The sequence below is a fragment of the Phyllobates terribilis genome, unplaced genomic scaffold, assembly GCF_046119375.1.
Source record: "Phyllobates terribilis strain yellow unplaced genomic scaffold, ASM4611937v1 Scaffold_5__5_contigs__length_657084704, whole genome shotgun sequence".
Lineage (NCBI taxonomy): Eukaryota > Metazoa > Chordata > Amphibia > Anura > Dendrobatidae > Phyllobates > Phyllobates terribilis.
The window spans coordinates 73,872,078-73,886,331 of record NW_027362765.1 but is presented as its reverse complement, the minus strand read 5'-3'; the positions used below and the strand labels follow the sequence as shown (position 1 = coordinate 73,886,331).

The window sequence follows — 14,254 nt, the reverse complement described above, 5'->3', positions numbered from 1 at the left end:
TATACAGTCTGGACTTGGGTAGTTTAGCTCCAGGAATCAGGTTAATAGGACAGTCATAAGCACGATGAGGAGGCAAATCGAGACACCTCTTCTCAGAAAATACGTCCTCAAAACCAGAGAAAAACGCAGGTAAGGTCTCCGTAGAGACCGCAGAAAGGGAAATGTTTAAACCAGTTTTTCCCAAACTCCAGTCCACACGGCCCCCACAGGTCACGTTTTCAGGATTTCCATAGTGTTGCACAGATGAGAGAATTCCTGATGCCTTGATGATACTTCCATCACCTGTGTAACACTAAGGAAATCCTGAAAACGTGACGTGTGGGGGCCAAGAGGACTGGAGTTTGGGAGGGCGACCTTGGGTTCAAGCCGGATCAGCGTACCTGCAGAGTCCCCGACATTAGGAGTCTGTAGGCGCTGCAGGTGCTGCCGAACTGCTAAACGAAGGTCAGTCACCTCCAGTGACAAACTCTGAAACTGCTCTGCCAGCACCGAAATGGGATCCATAATAACCCAGAAAGAAAAAAAAAACACTCAAAAAACCCCCAAAAGTCAGTTGTTGTTCTTTTTTAAAGGGCTGGTGATAATGTAATGCTAAGTATAGGAAGAACCCAGCATATAACGATGGGAAAAGGGGGGAAAGGGAGACTGGAGACCCCTAAGCAGATTTAACGAGATCCTGACTTCCCTATCGCCTAGCGGGATACCTTAGCCCTGGCTGAACCTAAAGCTAGGCCCTAGGAAGGGAGGGCGAGAGGTGAGCACTAGTCAGCCCCACTGCAATTGTATTTTTATTCCAATCATAAGTCTAATTTATACGTTTGTGTGCATAAGAACGCCATTTACTTACAATAAAATTATAACAATTATGAAAAATTCTATCAATTATTCTTTGATGAATTTGTATAAATTATCATACAAAGGGAAACAGACTGGTACTGCTAGTGGGGTTGTGGCCTTTAGTGTAGTTCTGTAGTGGAAACTTCTCTCCACAAGCGATATGGAGTGCCGCGCCCCCCCATCTTCATTTACTGTAGTTCTATCATTGTACTCATGAACCAGCAGGTTCAGACTGGAAAGAGGAAAAGGTCCTTTAACTATAGGGGAGTTTGTGTTGCAAAGCAGGGAATTACATGACACAAGAAAATTTAACCTATAGTAACTGATATAACAATACCTATACTGCTTCTGGAGCTCTCATCTATGGAAGTCCTGGCTGGAGGGGTCATACTGTGATGGTCCCTGACTGTATTCCCCATCATTTGCATGCGTGCTCTTTACATTCCTGAAATCTTGGCAAACGTGCTCGTGCTATTGTTTAGTCTCTTGTCTCCAAGGTCATAAGCAACATGCAGTGAATTAACTCTGAAAAATTTACATTCGGTCATCTCCCAGTGGGGGAAGATAGTAAGGTCAGTGCAAGTGGACCCAGGAACATTCAGGGCGAAGAAAGTGTGTGAGAAAGAGCCACCTCACTATCGGCGCTTATCTTTTGTACTGGTCCCGACTACAACTTCCCAACCACAGTAAAACCACAAACTGATAAGACAAAGGCAGATGAACAAAGCGAGGAACGATGCAGAATAGGTATTACTGCAGTGTGGTGGCAGCAAGGGTTGCACAGAGTAACTTGCACCTATCAGTCATCCTCCACATTAGTCTGGCAGCCGGTGCCCTATGCGACCGCAGAGGTGGCATAAAGCTAATCCTGGACATGCATCCTGGCTCAGATGCAGCAAAACAGGCCCAAACAATGATACTTCTTTCTCCAAACATAACATTTCAGATTTAAACCAAAATGCTCTATTTTGGTCACATCTGTCTATAAAACATTGTTCCAATAGCCTTCTGGCTTGTCCTTAGCAAAATGCTGATGGGCAGCAATATTCTCATGAAGAACAGTGGCTTTCTCCTTGTTATCCTACCATGCACACCATTGTTATTCTGTGTCTTCCTTAGAGTGGGTTCAAGAACATTACCATTAGCTAGTGTGAGAGAGGCCTTTTGTTGCTTATAAGTTACTTTGGGTTTCTTTATGACCTCACCAACTGTTATACGCCTTGCTGCTTGGGTGATCTTAGTTGATTTGACTTCTCCAGGGTAAGGTAAAAATGTTCTTGTATGGCCTCATCTATACATAGCCTTTCTGACTTTGGATTGGTGAAGTTCAAACTGGTTAAAGACGGTTTGGTAACCTTTTACAACAATTCAACAACTCTTTTTCTGAAAAATCTCCTATATTCGAGTCATGATACACTTCCACAAACATGTATTGTTAAGATAAGACTTTGATAGATCCTTTTTATTAAAATAATATAGGTCCCTCACTCACACCTGATTGTCATCTCATTGACTGAGAACAACAGACTCTAATTTGAACTGGGACTCGTAGCCCTTTCGGTAAGTAGTGTCAGCTTTGAGCATGTTTGATGTGTGGACTGGTTGGGGGTGTGCCCTGTAGCCTGAATGAGGGGCAAGTGTGAGATTTAGTTGTAGAGTGACGTGGGCCCCATATAGTTAGCCCCATCCCACATCACGGCAGAGGCTAAGTGAAGGCCTGACCATGACAGTGACTATAATCGGATTTTGTATTCTACTGGGGTCAGGACTTTGCAGTGATCGTGTGAAGCAGATAACATACTCCATAGATTTCTTACATGGAAATCTTTATGATTTTATATATGCTCATCTTCTCCCCATTCAGGTTCCTTCAATATTGGATGCTCTCAAGAGATTTTCTATATAAAAAAAAATTCCTGATTGACCCTTCAAGGATGAATACGGACAGGGACAAGGAGGTGGAGAGGTTATTACATCTCACCCTAGAGATCCTTTTCCAGCTTACTGGGGAGGTGAGAGATTATGGTGACGACACATTACATTAATTTTATCAATGGGAATAACAGGATGGACAGAACTGGAGAGGTGAGGACTCTGAAAATGTCTGTAGTGAGATTTATTAATGTGTCTCTCCATAACCAGGATTATACAGTAGTGAAGAAGACTTCTAGTGAGCGCTGTCAGGCCCCTGTGTCTGAGGGATGTGGAAGACCCCTGAGTCCAATCACGGGGTCTCCACCTCACCCCCTGACACATGAGGACATCAATGACCAGAAGATCTTAGAACTCGCCTATAAGATGATTGAGCTGCTGACTAGAGAGGTGACAGTGCTGGGAATGCTGGGACATTATACAGTAACGCTATGAAGGTATTGGGGGATGACGGTATCATTGTATGTGTCAGGTTCCTATAAGGTGTCAGGATTTCACCATCTATTTCTCCATGGAGGAGTGGAATTATTTAGAAGGACACAAAGATCTGTACAAGGACATCATGATGGAGGTTCCCCAGCCCCTCACATCACCAGGTAATAGACAGGACTAAATACACATGGCCTATAATTATCTGTATGTACAGAATGAATTCAGTCCCTGTATGTGTTTCCTACAGATCTATCCAGTGAGAGGACAACACCAGAGAGATGTCCCCATCCTCTTCTTCCACAGGACTGTAAACAAGAAGATCCCGATGTTCCTCAGGATCATCAGGTAGATGGAGAGAAAGTGTCATGAAATCTCCCCTACGATGTGTAGACCACTGTGAAGGTCGTGTTCAGTCTTGTTTTATCCACCAGTATTATACTTTGAAAGGTCAATTTATTAGAAACACCGGTCCTTTCCAAACTGAGACTTATTAGACACATGTCCCCAGTGTGCAGTATGAAATGATCAGTTTTGAGAATGTGAAGATTAAGCAATCTGAACAACTTCACACAAGGTCATCATTGCTAGATTATGGGGTTTTTACATGAAATGATGTCAAGATTATACTGAGATTAGTGTGATAAAAGAAAAAGATTAGTAAATTAGATCTTGTGGATTTAACCAACTCAACAATGAAGCCATCAAAAATTGTTCTGAGAACAGGTGGTGCAGTCAAGTGAATTGCAGATGAATATTAATATGTCCGGATGCACTCATCATTCCTTAGCTAGATCAGCAGACGACCAGTTCCAGTGCCATTGCTCTTGAACAAAACAGAGAAAAAAAACTGCATTGTGCAAAAGAAAGCAACAATTTTTTCACAGAGTAGTAGAAAGCATCGTCTGCTCGGATGAGATTTCTGTACTGATGGGAGGGTCAGAATTTCATGCAAGCAGCATGAATCCATGTTCCCTTCTTGTCAGGGGTCAAAATTTCTGGCTGATGGAGGTAGATTAATGGTGTGGAGAATATTGTGTGAGCACATTTTGGGTCCTCTGATATCTGTGAATTGATGTCTGGACCCTAGGCTTACCTAAGTAGTGTGTCCAACCAAGTTCATCTCTTCATATTAGCTGTTGACTCTACAGTAAAAGTACGATGACCCATGTAACAAGGGTCATGTATTCATGGATTGCTTCCAGTGTAAGGGTCACATGGACCAAGGTGATGCACTGCAACCCTAGACCCTAAACACCAGTGAAATGGGTACCTCAGGGTGTGTGTTGTTAAAGTTCACCTGTCAGCAGGATTGTGTTCAGTAAACTACATACACTGTCAGGTGGACGACATTACACTGATTAAAATGATACCTTGGTTGATGAAATCAGTCCTGTGGTTCTTGTGTAATCTTTACTTTCAGTTTGGAGATAATGATATGCCCGTGCTTTGGGGCGGCCTGTGGGGGGCGCTCTATCTGGTGCTCTGCTTGCATATTCATCTGTATGCTCTTATGACAGCTCACTGATCATTCACTGACCTGTCTCCTATTTTAATTGGCCCCGCACCACTAGATGCATTGTGTAAAATAGGAGCCAGGTCAGTGAAGGCACAGTGAGCTGTCACAAGAGCATACAGATGAATATGTAAGCAGAGCACTAGCTAGAGCCCACACCACAGGCTGCCCCGAAGCACGAGCATATCATTATATCATTATCTCTAAACTGAAAGTAAAGATTATACAAGAACCACAGGATGGATTTTATCAACCAAGGTATAATTTTAATCAGTGTAATGTCGTCCAACTGACAGTGTATATAGTTTACTGAACACAATCCTGCTGACAGGTGCGCTTTAAGTTCTGCAGATGTTTTCCTGTATGGCTACGGATAACCAGGTGACACAGACACCCCAGATGCAATGAAGGATTCTGTTAATGTTATAAAAATAAACTGAATTCTCCCGAAAAACTTGATGTAACAGATACAGTATAGAGAGAGAATAGCAGGTACATAGCTTGTCCATTTAATCTTCTGTTTCCAACAGAGGCACGTACTTAACGGTTTATTGTGGTGGTACATAACTTATACAGTATCCAGCAGTTACATTCATTAGTTGTCTCCATCTTTCCATCTCCCTATAGACAACTCCCAATCTACGATCTGTGCCCCAGCTTGGCTATCTAGATTTCTTTATCTAAACTCCAAGTCAGGGTTACACGTAGCCTCTGTCCTTGATATCTTAGGGTCCTCACAAACCCTTGGATACCTTTTTGGACCTCTGGCTCAGTACCACTAAAAATGCTCCTTCCTCACCAGATCTCTGACCTGATCCCAGGTCTTACCAGCTGTTTTCTTATTTTCTAGCCACAAATCAGTGTTCGATTAGGAGCACAATATCCTCATCCCTTCTTATCACACACACTCTGTTCCAGCTTTCTCCTTGCTTCTCAGTCTCTCACTTCTTTCTTCAACTGTCAATCTAACACTTAACTGGTAACAGCACCCAGGGGTCTATTTATACGCTGTATCTCTTTCTTTCTTCCAAATTTTTCTGCGCACCTAATATCATGCTTCAAGTGCCAACAATGAGCAATAAATGGTGGCACAACCTCACTCTACACAGCCCCACATAGCAAATGTGCACTACAACTACAGTCTGTTGTGTATTCGATACAATTTACACTAAACTGTGAACCACCTAGAAACATCTCCCAAGACTTTCCCATCTGCATTGCTGACCCGCTGTAACTCTCTCCTGCCCAGCTGCAGGACTGACCCGCTGTAACTCTCTCCTGCCCAGCTGCAGGACTAACCCTCTGTAACTCTCCCCTGCCCAGCTGCAGGGCTGACCCTCTGTAACTCTCCCCTTCCCAGCTGCAGGGCTGACCCTCTGTAACTCTCCTCTGCCCAGCCGCAGGGCTGACTCTCTGTAACTCTCCCCTGCTCAGCTGCAGGGCTGACCCTCTGTAACTCTCCCCTTCCCAGCTGCAGGGTTGACCCTCTGTAACTTTCTCCTGCCCAGCTGCAGGACTGACCCTCTGTAACTCTCCCCTGCCCAGCTACAGGGCTTACCCCCTGTAACTCTCCCCTTCCCAGCTGCAGGGCTGACCCTCTGTAACTCTCCCCTGCCCAGCTGCAGGGCTGACCCTCTGTACCTCTCCCCTGTCCAGCTGCAGGACTAACCCTCTGTAACTCTCCCCTGCCCAGCTGCAGGGCTGACCCTCTGTAACTCTCCCCTTCCCAGCTGCAGGGCTGACCCTCTGTAACTCTCCTCTGCCCAGCCGCAGGGCTGACTCTCTGTAACTCTCCCCTGCTCAGCAGCAGGGCTGTCCCTCTGTAACTCTCCCCTTCCCAGCTGCAGGGCTGACCCTCTGTAACTTTCTCCTGCCCAGCTGCAGGACTGACCCTCTGTAACTCTCCCCTGCCCAGCTACAGGGCTTACCCCCTGTAACTCTCCCCTTCCCAGCTGCAGGGCTGACCCTCTGTAACTCTCCCCTGCCCAGCTGCAGGGCTGACCCTCTGTACCTCTCCTCTGCCCAGCTGCAGGGCTGACCCTCTGTAACTCTCCCCTTCCCAGCTGCAAGGCTGACCCTCTGTAATGCTCCCCTGCCCAGCTGCAGGGCTGACCCTCTGTAACTCTCCCCTGCCCAGCTGCAGGGCTGACCCTCTGTAACTCTCTCCTGCCCAGCTGCAGGCCTGACCCTCTGTAACTCTCCCCTGCCCAGCTGCAGGGCTGACCCTCTGTAACTCTCCCCTGCCCAGCTGCAGGGCTGTCCATCTGTAACTCTTCCCTGCCCAGCTGCAGGGCTGACCCTCTGTAACCATCCCTGACCCGCCCCCTGGGCCGTGGGGCACTCGGATCCGGGCAATAGGGGAACGGTGGGGGTAGTAGTGGCGACCCAGTCCGTGGCTCACCGTGGTCAGACCAGTGGTAGTCCCTTTATAAGTTTTAAGTGATGTCCGACTACGCCACCCGTGGATTGCGGTTATTAGGAACCGCCGCTGCAAGGCAGACCGCTGGGGCTGATGATGTATGCAGCTGGGATGGTGTGACTCCCCACGGGAAGAGTGCGGCCCCAGGGCAGTGTAGTGGATGGTGGGAGTGATGGTGGTGAGAGTCCCGGTACCAATAGTGCTGGAGGCGCAAAGGAGCACACAGACAACAAGTTACAGTCCAGGGTCTTTACTCACAGTTCATTTGTCCCGGGTCACTTCTGTACAGGTAGTGACCACCCAAGCCGTGCTGCGTCCACCAGGTGTGGGGCTCGGTCAACTCCCTGGCAGCTCAGAAGTATGGCTCAGGACCCCCTTCAATCCTTCCTCTGGCCTGTCTCACCAGTGACCCACTTTTGTCCAGCTGCCGCGGACTTGTGCGGTTAAACGTGGATCCCGTTCTCCGCTGCCCTTTATGGTGCCTTACTAGCAGGTTTGATGAGGTGCTGCACTAATAAATGGTCACAGCCTCCGGTCTTTGGCTGAGGGTTGTTTCTCCTCCACCAACTTGGGATCCGGTACCCTTAATCTGCCTGACCCTTCACCCTGTATTCTCGTGGGTTCTTACGGTCCCTTCCACCTTCTTGTTCCTGAGCCCTTCTGTTTCTCTCTCTCTCTTCTTCTTCTTTCCTGTTCCTTCTTCTTCTCCTTTCTCGTGGAGCTGGGCTGAGAAGAAACCACAGCTCCCCTTCACCTCCTCTCTCTCTCCACTCCACTCTCTTCCTCGGCCTCTCCCTAGGCCCACTCTGGAGTAGAGCTCCTACAGAGCCTCTACTCCCAGTCTTCTCCTCTCTCTGCACAGACTGACCTTTGTCCTAAGATGGTGCCCACCTCTTATACCTCCCTCTAGCCATGAGCCCAGGTGACCAGCAACCAATGGGCTCCTACCTACGCTCAGGAACCGTCCCCTATCTGCTCCTACATCACCGGGTATTCCCCCCCCTCCCCACTCCAGCCAGGGACATGGTCTGTCGTACCTGCATTTCTGTCTAATGGGAGTACCGTTGAGCTGTCCCTCGGAAATGGGGTGTGTGTGCTGTATGCAGCTAACTGAGCCCTGGTCCACACTCCATCCTTACCCGGGAGTGGAATATCACACCTCTGGCAGAGGTGCAATACCCCTGTAGCGGTCGAGCCCTCAGGGCGCTACATCCCCTCCCCAGCTGCAGGGCTGACCCTCTGTAACTCTTCCCTGCCCAGCTGCGGGGCTGACCCTCTGTAACTCTCACAGAACTTTCACATATAATGAGTACACTAACCCATAGCATTAACCATATAATTAAAGCACATTTTATCAATGTCCTGTAATAACACTATAACCTGCAGTATCACAAATATACCTTTATGTTACTCAGTAATTATCTTCAAGAGGTGCCAGCATTTTCTCATCCTTTACACCAGGAACATGACAGTAATTTTTCTTGCTGCTTTGACCTTCATAGTCCTCGGATCTTAATCAAAACCCAAGGCCTGCCAGCCAAATCTGGTCTGCCCCTATATCCTGACGCAGAAGAACCAGACTTTGATCAAGACAGATTTTTTCAGGGAATAAAAGCAACAAACGTTTCGGGAACAACATTGGAAAAAAACAAGTGAAAATCACTGATTAATGATGAAATGTCATCTCATAACCATATGGTTAATCAGGAAATAGGAGGAGATGCAGCCCCTTTAGATGGACAATCCATATGGGATGACAAAAAACAAAAGAAACATGAATGGCGACTTCAAGCTCAAACAGGTCTCTTGAGATGATAAATGGATCCATGAATTGTTATGTATCAGAAAATGTTTTTAATATTTCTAAATGGGGAACGATTGCGATCACTAAGACAAGAAGTTAAGAAAGGGGTTATTATCATTAAATTTTGCATACAAACTAATGGTAGAATATCCTAAAAACAGATACTGCCATTTTATTCCCAAAAACCATACATGTACTGTATAGATAATCCACTTGGTCGTCCCATAATAGCTGATGAGGGACTGGATATTACGTCCACTGGTTTAGAAAACTCCCTTGTTTATGAAGGAGACAGGATTTTTTTTCCTAATACTGGACCATTTTGATTGGCAAGAAGGATTCCAGTTGGTGAGGATCGATGTCAAGAGCCTGAGCACCCACATCACACAGGATGCCAGTGTACAGGCAGTAAGATATCGATTGCAGGATGATAATATGGAGGGTGAACTACTGGAGTTTACCTGTAAATCCTTATGCTTTATTTTGGGACATTCCTTTCAAGTTGCTGAACACTGGTATACCCAGGCAGCTGGTACTGCAATGGGTACACCAATGGCCCCAACTTTTGCAAATAGTTTTTGGAGTATTTTGAAACTTGACCGTATGACCTTGGAATAAATAAAGCACAAAATAATGCACCTGTGGGGAGTGCCACTCACTTTTTTTAAATACTATCATAATTTTTGAATATTGTATTGCTTTACAGTTGAGCACCACCATGCCTGGCATTCTCTTTTAAGCAGCATTGCATACTCCAATGGTATATACTTGCAACAATGCCGGTCTGCTGATCTTTTGAAATTGTCTAGATCTTTTCACAATTTTCTGGCTATGGAAACTGCTGGTTAGAATTAGAAGCCGACAGTCTGGATTTATATAGGAGACCAGCAGCTATGTGATAACTACTGTTGTCATGTCATTTTTGGTTTTCATGTTAATTTATGATCTTTTCTGTACTTCCAAATCACTTCCCCATGTGTCTGTGACTTTTACAATCTTTGTTTCAGGGTGAAGATCTGACCCATATTAATACTACAGAGACATATGTGAGGGATGATGAGCAGTGTAAAGAGGAGATTCCTACAGATTACCACACAGGTGAGTAGCGATCACTAAATGCAGAGAAGTCACTGATTCTACTCAGTCAATGGCTTGTAGAATTACTTTATATGTTGAATGTTTTTACTGTTTGTTATGCAGAGCTTTACATGTGGATTTTACACTTTAAGATTTAGTGTTTAAAAATAAAAGACACATTTTGACACTATTTTTGCCATAATCCCTTCTGAGCTGCTGCGGAGGAGATACTTCTGTGTTCACAGTTCTGTCCATCACAGGACACTGTGCTCAGTGGATGCCTCTAAATATACTTTTGAAGATTGTTAGTGTTGTTTACAATTAGAGATGAGGTAATTTGTTCGGCGAACAATCGACAGTTTAAAACTCTGCATGAATATGACACATTCGGATTCGTGTTCGAGTTACCGAGCTTTTTGAGCAAAAATCGGCAAAAGTCGGCCACGAACATGGCTCCTAATATCCCTGGTTTCCCACTCTGTCATCTGCGTGACAGCGTGGGAATCAAAGGCTGTGATCAGCAGTAATACCATTACTTCCGGTAACAGCGGTGCGGGGATCTTACTGACAGTTGTCAGCGTGATCCCCGCAGCTGTGACAGTGACCTGCGGTAATATCATTACCACCGGTCACAGCGCTGTGGGGATCATATTGACAGTTGTCAGCGTGAACCCCGCAGTTGTGACAGTCACCCGCGGTAAAAAGCTTACCGCGGGTGACAGGCGCCGGCTGATGGAGCTACTACCCCCATCATCCGGCGCCTGCTGTCACTTTAGACAAGCGCAGCTGATGGGAGAAGCAGTCTCTCATCATTCCGCTTGCGCGGTTAAAGTAAAAAAAAGTTAAAATAAATATTTAAAAATAATAAACACATATACTTACCTAACACTTACCTGCACCTTGACCCCGATGTTCTCATCCCCTGTAAAAAATATCAAAACATTATATACTCGCCTTACAGCTAATCCCCGAAGCCCATGATCACCTACAATAAAGGTAAAATACTAAATCAACCTCATCCTCACCTGTCCGCCGCAGTCCATATACCGAGGGTCCCACAATGATCTCAGTGATAGCACAGTCACATCTCTGGATGTGGCCGTGCTATCAGGTTGCTGGCGATACACTGACAGGAGCTATGGCTCCGGCAGTGTATCGCGAGAAGCTGCCGGCTCAGGTCACCGGAGTTCAAACAGTTGATGATCAGCTGAGAGCTCCGGGACCTGACTTACGGCATTAGTGCTGTGTGGGAATTTTCCCACACAGCACTAATGTAAGTGAGATCACTGGAACTCTCAGATGATCTTCAGCTGTTTGAACTCAAGTGAGGTCACCTCTGCAGCACAGCACTATACACTTACAGGAGTGATTACACTCCTTTCAGTGTACAGTGCTGTCTTTTACACCAGTCACATCAGTGATTGCTGATGTCCCTGCTGTAGAAGTGACCCGGATCGCCGTGGGACAATCTAGATTACGTCATGACGGCGGACAGGTGAGGGATATGGTTGTTGTTTTTTTTTTGTTTTGTTTTTACAGAAGATCAAGGGCTTTGGGGACCTGCGTGACAGCATGGGGAACCAGGAATGTTCGGGGCCATGTTCGAGCTCGTGATCGGGAGCCCGAACACAAACATTTTTTTGATGTTCGTGTTTATTCGCCGGACCCGAACATAAAACTTTAGCTCATCTCTATTTACAATTCTGACCAGTGTCAATTTTTTTGTTAATAACTCTGGAACGCTTCAACTAATCACAATAATTCTCAGATTGTTCTCTTTATGAAAACATTGTAATTTTGGCAAAAATTTTGCAATTTTCAAATTTTAAATTTTTATATCCTTTAACCAGTTAGTCATACTGTATAAAATAATTTATTAAATAATATTTCCCATATGTCTACTTTACATCTGCATCATTTTTGAAACATAAGGTTTTTTTGTTAGGAAGTTAGAAGGGTTAAAAGTTTATCAGCGGTTTCTCATTTTTCCAACAAAATTTACAAAACCGTGTTTTTTAGGGACCACATCTAGTTTGAAGTAAATTTGAGGGGCCTATATGACAGAAAATATCCCAAAATGTCAACATTTTAAAAACTGCACCCCTCAAAGTGCTCAAAACCACATTCAACAAGTTTATTAACCCTTTGGGTGCTTCACAGGAATTAAAGCAATGTTGAAGGGAAAAAAATAACATTTAAATTTTTCCCCTAAAATGTTCATTTAGCTCCAAATTTACCATTTTTACAAGGGTAACACTAGAAAATGAACCATACAATTTACTCTACAATTTCTCCTGAGTACACCGATACCCCATCTGTGGTGGAAAACTACTGTTTGGGTGCAGGGCAGACTGGGTCTGCATCACCATTAGGCACATCCGAGCGAGTGACAGGGCCCTGGACAAATGAGGGGGCCCACTAGTTGTTGGGGACATCACCTGCGCCACTTGCTGGTTGCTGTGTGCCAGGTTTCTTTTTTTCCGCTGGGTCAGATCCTGCTCTTGGGGGCGGACTCGTCCTGCTGCTGCCACGCGTCAATTCCTACTTACGGACAGTGCATCAACAGCGGGGACCGGAACCCTTGGTGTGAGATTCCAGCAAGGAAGGGAGGACACACTCACGCCTCACCTCAGGCAGTAGAGCAGCGGCGTCCTGGGCTCAAGGTGGCTACAAGTTCCTCTCCTAGTGCTCCCACCTTTTCTGGTTGTAAGCAAAAAGATGAAGTGGGGGTGATATATGTGAAGGATGGGGGAGCACGCTGGACCATGTGGGAGGGTAATATATGTGAAGGATAAGGGGCAGGCTGGGCCCTGGGGGGGCTGCTATATGTAAAAGATGAGGGGGCAGGCTGGCACATAAGGGGTGGCACATTGGCACATAAGGCTGGCACATTGGTACTTAAGGGGTTGACTTGCCTAAATGGTATTGTAGAATTTACAATGGATATCACTCATGTAATGTAAGAAGTAAGTGAAATTTTTGGCATAGTATTATACCTATATTTCTCTGCCGTATCTGTGCATCTTTAATCATGGTATGTGTTAAAGGGGCCCACTAAGACTCTTTCGTCCATGGCCCTCAAAAACCTGAAGCTGGCCCTGACAGCAGGGCTTGGAAGGAAAGGAGCTCCATTTGACTTTTGTAGCGCAAAATTGGCTGGAATGGTTGGCGGACACCATGTTGCATTTGCAGAGTCCCTGATGTGCCTAAATAGTGGAAATCCCCCACAAGTGACCCCAGTTTGGAAACTACACCCTTCAAGGTACTTTTCTAAAGGTTTGGTGAGCACCTTGAACCCACAGGTTCTTCACCGAATTTTATAACATTAAGCCGTGAAAAAGAAAAATTAAATTTTTCCCACAAACATGTTCCTTTTGCCTCAAATTTTTCATTTTCACAAAGGTAAAAGGAGAAATTGCACAACAAATTTTATGGTCCATTTTCTCCTTAGTACACCGATACCCCAAATGTGGTGGGAAACTGCTATTTGGTCGCACGGGAATGTTTGGAAGGCAAGGAGCGCCAATTGAATTCTGGAGCTCAATTTTTGCTGAAACAGATTGCGAATGTCGTATTACATTTAAAGGGCCCCTGACATGCCAAAACAGCAGGAACCCCCACAAGTGACCCCATTTTGGAAACAGGGCTGTGGAGTCGGAGTCATGCATTCTGAGTCGGTGTCCATTTTGGTGGAGTATGAGTTGGAGTCGGTATAACATGGACTGACTCCTAAAATATATAATAAATTGGGTACAGTAGTTCAATGCAGTATGTGCTGTAAGTGTTTTCAGAAGAATTTGAGAAAGTTCTGAAATGTCCTATAAATGTCTGTTCTATTCATGATCTAAGGATCTAGGCTTTTAGTTGATATAAATCTGTGCTACACTTTATGTACATGCTCAGTAGTGAGGCAGTGCTGTGGAGTTGGAGTTGGAAGTCAGGGAAATTGAGGAGTCGGATTCGGTGGTTTGGCTTACCGACTCCACAGCCCTGTTTGGAAACTACACTTCTTGAGGAATTACTCTAGTGGTATAGTGAGCATTTTAAACCCTCAAGCCACTCACAGAATTGTATAGCATTTGGCTGAGTCAATAGAAAATTACCATTTTTTTCCACTAAAATGTTATTTTAGCCTCAAGTTTTCAATTTTCAAAAGGGATAAGAGGAGAAAATGGACTACAAAGTATGTTACGCACTTTTTCCTGAGTGCGGTAACACATCATATGTGGTCGAAAACTAC

General features: G+C 45.3%; 1 protein-coding gene across 5 annotated transcripts in view; it reads left to right on the top strand.

The window, feature by feature from the left end:
- The window catches only part of LOC141272049 (uncharacterized), a 253,291-nt gene that overhangs the window by 219,530 nt on the left and 19,507 nt on the right, over positions 1-14,254 (top strand). For 3 of the 5 annotated variants that reach the window (XM_073682339.1, XM_073682335.1, XM_073682336.1), the window contains exons 2-6: positions 2,702-2,849; positions 2,980-3,159; positions 3,242-3,365; positions 3,449-3,546; positions 9,945-10,035. In XM_073682339.1, the coding sequence (XP_073538440.1) occupies positions 2,718-2,849; positions 2,980-3,159; positions 3,242-3,365; positions 3,449-3,546; positions 9,945-10,035 (625 nt within the window). In that variant the 5' untranslated portion in view covers positions 2,702-2,717. Of the gene's footprint in view, positions 1-2,316; positions 2,398-2,701; positions 2,850-2,979; positions 3,160-3,241; positions 3,366-3,448; positions 3,547-9,944; positions 10,036-14,254 lie in introns of all 5 variants that reach the window. The other 2 variants (XM_073682337.1, XM_073682338.1) reach the window with 1 other exon arrangement.